Source organism: Lingula anatina, chromosome 3 (assembly GCF_051362555.1).
Source record: "Lingula anatina isolate TDL-2025a chromosome 3, LinAna3.0, whole genome shotgun sequence".
Classification (NCBI taxonomy): Eukaryota; Metazoa; Brachiopoda; class Lingulata; order Lingulida; family Lingulidae; genus Lingula; species Lingula anatina.
This window is the reverse complement of record NC_141769.1, coordinates 968750-975642: the sequence shown is the minus strand read 5'-3', so window position 1 is coordinate 975642 and position 6893 is coordinate 968750. Positions and strand designations below refer to the sequence as shown.

Here is a 6893-nt window from a genome sequence, read left to right as displayed (position 1 = left end):
ACAACTGGCCGTCAGGAATGGCCTAACTCGGTAGGAACTGGGTCAAGCTGGAATGGCGCGAAGCCTATTCTTGTCACCAGAAAAGACACAACTGACATCTCAAATGTGTCTTGTGTTTACAGTAATTAATGCTTGTGTAATGTGCATGTGTGCTTGTGTGTGTGTTAATTCGTATGTGTGCCAGTGTGTGTGAATCTGTTTGTTCGTGCGTGCATACGTGCGAGGGCACGTGTGTGTGTTCATCTCCGCAGTTTCAGCTTTGGTGCTTGAGACACCTCATCAGACGTTCATTACTAGTGAAAATATTTATCATGCAATATAAATACTTCACCAAAAGATATGCAGTTCTAAACAAAAGTTAAAAAGGATCCAGAAATGACACTGTTGCGAAAATACCTTTAGAGAAAACATAGTAATTTTATATTTTCAGAATTTTGCTAATTCGATAAGGACCTTAACAAAAATAAAATTTTAATTTTTGCACCTAAAAATAGTATATAACTTGGCCTACAAACCTTGTTTGGAACGGTGAAAACTTAAATTTTTGATTACGTTTTTATAATGTAACAAAGATAAATCTTGCAGAAATAAAGTGAAAATAAAATGTTGTATTAGATGTTATTGTCTCTTCAATATGAATTGTCTTAGGTTTTCTTTCAGAATTACACAATTTGAAGTAAACGTAAGTCTTTGTCGTCTGCTTCAATCCAGGAAAGAACTACTTCCGGTGTAACACGTGATCGTGGACATGGCCGTCATCTGGACCGTGGTGGTGGTGATGGTGAAACATGTACGCTGAAACGAGAAAAATACCTCATTTTGAGTCGGAGAGTCAGTTTCAGGTAGTGCTTTCCATTTCCTTTAAAGAATTCAGATCTGCGTTTGAAGAACAGAAGAGATGAACTCCAAAATGTGGACTGACATTTCTTAAGGTACCTTCCAATTTAATTTGCCAGAAACTAAAAAGGAAGGATATTACAGAAAAAGAGTGTGACTTTACAGAACACATTGTTTGAGTAACCATTCTACTCACGTCTTGGGCAGTCTCTTGGACATCCCACACAGATCTCTTTGTCCTCTGGTCCACACATAACACTGTCCACAGCGTGTCCTGCACACTCAGGTGAGTTGACTGGGGGAGGGTGGGTACAAGTACGATGTCTGATCTTCAGCCCGTTACAACAGCCAGTGTTGATGGACCATGGGGACCATCCGCCGATGACTAAATGAAAAAAAACGTATATTTGACTGTTCTCTGGATTTCTTTTATACGGCGAAGACAAATTACGATGTAAAATTTAATTAGAATCGACAACCCCACGGCGACCACATCCAAACTCACAATATAATCCCGAAGAACCTCTGCAAATCCCTAATGTTAAATCAATTAATCCAGTACGTTTCTAGTTCGTCACTATGATGGTCTAGAAAATAACAATGTGAAATAGATTATACATGTATATAATCGTCTGTCCCAGGGGCAGCCTCACCAAATTCAGCATACCTAGCCGAAGGAACCCCGTACACATTCCAATTCTACCTCAATATAGTCCAAGAAATTGGTGCAGAAAAAAGGGTGAATTGTGCGTTTTTTACCTACAAGCATGAAATTTGCCACAGTTGTAGATAATGGAATTCTAAGCTTTTTTGGATATATGGGCATGTCTGAAAATTCCAGTATGGCCGCCAAATCCAATATGGCCACCACAAATACTCTTTTAAATTAAAACATCTAATATATAGTCCTAAAATGGTTTAGAATATCATTTTATAGCTGGAAAATATCATGCTATGAATGAATTATCAATATCCGGTTCTACAGGTGTATAGAATTCCAAAATGGCCTCCAAAAGTAAAATAAGCAGTTTACTGATGCAAAATATGCAGCAGTTTTGTAAAATCATCAAGCACTTACAATTACAAGCATAAAAATTGGCACAGTTATGTAGAACATGATTCTAAGCAACGTTGGATATAGGGGCATGTCTGAAAATTCCAATATGGCAGCCAATTTCAATATTGCCCCCAAAATACCCTTTCAAGGTGAAAGTTATTTGTATAGTCTTTTATAAAAATATCATTTAATGGTAAGAAAATACCATTGTATGTATGAAGTATCAATATCTGCCACTTAAGGTTTTAAAATTCCAAAATGGCCTCCAAAAGTCAGCAGACCACAACTATTGAATTGTAATCACTCGGGAATAGGCATGTGGGCTTTGCAAACTACCTGTATAATCAGCATATTCCTACCTGTGCAGGAGCTATTCTACAGAGTTTTTAAAAAACCATCAAGCATGATACATTTATTATGTACTGAAAAAAGTCCTTCTTTTGATAAACCAACATAAGTAGTTTGACTTTTTGCTCTGGATTCTCATTTAGATCAATTCCCATTTAGCAATCTTCTTATATGGCACTCATGAGTGACTCCCCCTTTCTAAGAAAAAAAGTATCGTGCAAAATCCATAAAATGTGAAAGAAACACCAGAATAACTTAGCCTTAAAGAGGCAAATATAAAAAACTTGGGGTGTACCAATTTTGTCTGTTGGTTATGATTCTTCAGCTAGATCAGTGCATGGCGCTTCATCAAATGCTCATAAATATAACAAAAATGACAGCTAATCAAACATACAGGTCTCAACAATTTGGTGTTTTTCATTGGTAAAGTACTAAAAGCGGGGCACATTTGCACTCGATAATGTTATGATGTTATCTTGTGCTTCAAAAGTAAATTAGAAAAGCTTCTTATTAAAAAAATTGGCTTTAGTACATTCGCAGTAATGGCTACCGAGAATTTAGTGAAAATTTATGAGCAAAGAAATACCTGTACCCCAAACAGAGGGCAGGTGTTGATACGTGCTGTATCCAAGAGTTGCATTGCAGACTTCACACTTCGTGCACTAAAAAAGAAGCACTGATCTATAGGCGCCAAACTTTGGTTTTCATTTGATCATTTGGCAACTTGTTTAGTTACAAACTTATACTTTCAAAAAACTGAACATGAAAATAAAAGAATTAAAATCCTCCAGACAGTTAATACATACAAAACTTCAAAAAACGATGTATTCTGAGGATTACACCAAGAAATTAGTGCAATATGGACTTTGAAAGGTAAAAATTCATGAGATTTCCGGCATCATTGTCTCTGTGGGACAATCCAGAATGAAGCCATGAGGAGTATTCACTTACCCAGCTTACAAAATCTACCAGGTAGCTCCTACCACATCTGTTTGTAGTTATGTGTGCAGTTGCTAACTGTGGTGAGGGGAGTCAGAAGCATTGGAAGACTGGTGCTATAAGGGTTCACACTAGTAACCTACATCTACTAATATGCCCTTCCACACTTTCATATTCCTATTGACCCTCATGCATGTAAACTGATGCTTTCTGGTGTTAAAAACGACCAATGCCTCTTGGTATTTTGTTGGGGAAAGTGGATTACATGTAGAAGCTTTAGCTTTAAGGAAATACTGGGAAAGCTGAGGGAAACACAACTACTAGTAAAGCTAGGCACACATTAATAAATGAAAATTATTTAACCAAATAAGTAGAAATTTCGGTGTAGCTAGCTGTTATCCTCTGTTGAGATATTGTCCATTTACTAAAGTAAAAGGTTGACCACCCATAAAATGTGCAACACTTACTTGATAAAATAACTTTCGTTAATTTGAAACTTATTTGTGAAAATACCTTGACATTTTCATATCCTTGACATTTATAGAATTGCTGCATGTGGTGTCACAACTAGACCAAAAGGAGTCCTGTTCCATTTTTTTATGGTCATTTGGGTCTAAATGTAACTAAAGGAGCGAAAAACCAAAAAAGAGTAAAACTGTTGTCAGTCAGATTATATAGTAGTCTTTTTTTTTTTACTTTAAAAGGGTTTTAGTGGCCATATTAGAATATCCAGACATGCCCCTATATAACAAATTGCTTAGAATCCTGTTCTGTACAATTGAGCCAATTTTCATGCTTGTAGTTTTAAGTGCATGATGAATTCACCATACTGCTGCTGTGAGTGGCCTGTTTTTCTTATTTTTGGAGGCCATTTTGGATTTCTATACACTTAAAGAATCAAATATTGATACTTCATGCATACCATAGTCTTGTCTAACCATAAAATGTTATCTTAAGTTATTATAGGATTAGATATACTTGAAGTTTTAATTTGAACGGGTATTTGTGTCGGCTATATTGGATTTGGGGGCCATATATTGAAATTTTTAGACATGCTCATACATCCAAAAGTGCTTGGAATCCTGTTTTACAACTGTACCAAATGCCATGCTTGTAGTTTTTGATAAATTAACCACTCTGCTGGAAATCTTGGATTAGTAGAGTGCTCTTTACTATTTGCGGCCATTTTGGATTTAATACACCTAAAAAAGCAAATATTGATTCTGAATTCATACCGTGGTGTTTTTTAACCTTTGTATGATATTTACGCCCTTAAAAGACTATATACTTGAAGTTTTAATTAGAAGTCGTATTTTTGGAGGCCATCTTGGATTTGAAGGCCATTTTTAAATTTTCGGATATGCCCATACATCCAAACTTGCTCAGAATTTCATTTTCCACAAACCTGCCAAATTTTATGCTTGTAGTTTTAAGTGCTTGATGAATTCCCCATTCAAATGGATATCTTGAATAAATGGTCTGCTTTTTTTACTTTTGGCGGCCATTTTGGATTTAATATACCTGAAGGATTCATACCATGGTGTTTTCTAACCTTTATATGATATTTTAAGTCATTAGAAGACTATGTACTTAAAGTTTTAATTTGAAAAGGTATTTTGGTGGCCATATTGGATTTGACGGCCATTTTGGAATTTTCAGACATGCCCATATATCCAAATTTGCTTAGAATTTTATTGTCCATAAGTGTGCCAAATTTCATGCTTGTAGGTAAAAAATGCACAATTTTTCACCAATTTCCTGGACTAATAGCACTTCAAACCATTTCATTGACTTAGAAAAAAACTTTGTTGCGTTTCCCATTTTAATATATATATATATATATATATATATATTATTATTATTATTACTTTTCGGTTGCAAAATGCGTTGCAGTTGCAAAATGCGCTTAGATGCATAATGCGCCTCTACTAGTAGCGCCGCATTTTGCAACTGAACGCATTTTGCAACCGGTATCAAAACTCGGCTCTACATTGGTGATTTTTCGTGCAATCGTTGAAACGTTTCAGTTCAAGCTCTTTACTTCAATCGCTCTAGACTCTGAGACAATTTAATGAAGTTCTTCCTGACTCCCATGCTTACAAGTATAGCCGCAACGAAACTGTATCGGTAGTTGTAACAACGTTGTCATGCTTGTGCATCATCTGACTGCTTTTCCCCAGAGGGAGGGTGAGATCTTGACAGAAACAGGGATGAGACTGCCATTTAGAGTAGTGGAATCAAGGGGGCTTCTGCATCGATCTCAAAAATGAAATTCTTGGCACCCAAAACGTCGGAATCCGCCGACAGTCAGAAAAATATCATTACCGCCCAAGTGCATTCGGTTTAATGCAGCTTTTCTGTCGTTTTATAGCTTGACAGACATTACATCGAAATATTAAAGCTAGACAACATTTTGATACTGTCTATTGAATGAAGAAATAGTGCTGCTTTATTCTTTGCGTTTTAAATTCCAAACGGTAAACAAAATTAAACAATATTAAAATGATGACAGAGGTAGACTTACTGACACACTGATGCGTATTACAGGGGACGATCTCAACGGACGCTCCCGCGCAGCAAGAGGGCCTCATTCCAACGCTATGTAGGGTGTGATAGTGGACTTTCCTAAGAATACACTCCCTCGTTCGCATCTTGATTCCTCCTCCACAACTTGCCGTACAAATGGTGAAATTGCTCCAGGTGCCCCACTCGGCGACCCAAACCACGTAGTCAGGCCCGTGAGCTACGGCGTGGGCTGATAATTAAGAAACAGTTTTAATTCATTTGTCATAGGGTATGAAAATAAAGGAAAATAAATTGTTAGAAATTTCTCAATTTTTTTTCAATATCAGTGTGTAAAAGAAGCAAAGATGAGACAATTGGAAAAACTTCAATAAACAAAAGGTAAATTATATATGTGATATACAAATGAAAAAAACCAACTGAAAATAAAGAAGAAAAAATATATTAGTTTAAGAAAGATTAGAGAAATGACAAAATGACCATTTTCAATAGAGTTAACAGGCCAAATACTAACCTGACGTCAACGCCGAGAGACTCAGGATAATCCCAACCACGCCAACGAACTTCATGGCCGCCCCTTGCTGAAACCTAAAGACAGCTGCGTGGTGCATATAAGAGTGTCGCGTATTTAAATAGTGAACACCGTCACCGCAGACACATTGTGTCATGGCAATTACCCTTAAAATGTTATGTAATTTGTTGTTGCTCTTAATTGCCCCTAATTTAAAAGTGTCAGGCCGTATCCAGCGCCGCTTAAACCTAAATTGTTATAGGACTGAAAACAGGAACTAGACCGTTTGCTTGCAATTAAAAGTGGATTTCGCTTGGGAGGCTGGGTCGACCCTTGTCATTCCTCGAAGTGGTAGTTGTTGAAATCGGTACCCTTTGTTGATACGTTGCTACTGAGATTTGATCTTCTTGTTGTTTTCAACAGTTTTTTTCTTGAAACTGTGCACGGTGCAGCCTGATATTGTCTTAAAGTGCGCGTTGCAAAGATTTGAATTAAACATTATTTTCCTTGTTAATATTCTATTCAAATAGTCATTGTAACCATCGTTGTCATTTGATTTGAAAAATGGGTCTGTGTCTGAATCTGTATGTTTTAACGTTTTACTATCTGTTGCCAGTGTAACGAAACTGAGGGTCTGTGTAACAGAAAGTCCGCCCTCCATATAGTTATAATGGTTAG

General features: G+C 36.6%; 1 protein-coding gene across 1 annotated transcript; it reads right to left on the bottom strand.

Moving 5' to 3' along the window:
• On the bottom strand, positions 1 to 6320 carry LOC106179531 (ectin-like). The gene is made up of 4 exons (XM_013563204.3): positions 6219 to 6320; positions 5706 to 5936; positions 1034 to 1222; positions 1 to 795 (listed from the first exon to the last, which is right to left on the bottom strand). The coding sequence occupies exons 1-4, from the start codon at positions 6313 to 6315 to the stop codon at positions 719 to 721; spliced, it is 594 nt and encodes a 197-aa protein (XP_013418658.2). The 5' UTR covers positions 6316 to 6320; the 3' UTR covers positions 1 to 718.
• Positions 6321 to 6893: the final 573 nt, after the last annotated feature.

Bases quoted from the DNA above. Each gene is read 5' to 3' on its own strand.
- LOC106179531 (XM_013563204.3), bottom strand. From the start codon at position 6,315: ATGCACCACGCAGCTGTCTTTAGGTTTCAGCAAGGGGCGGCCATGAAG. The intron at 1,223-5,705 runs GTAAGTCTACCT...TTTTTCATTTAG, and splicing joins TAATACGCATCAGTGTGTCA to TCATCGGCGGATGGTCCCCA. The intron at 796-1,033 runs GTGAGTAGAATG...TTCTCGTTTCAG, and splicing joins TCCAAGAGACTGCCCAAGAC to CGTACATGTTTCACCATCAC.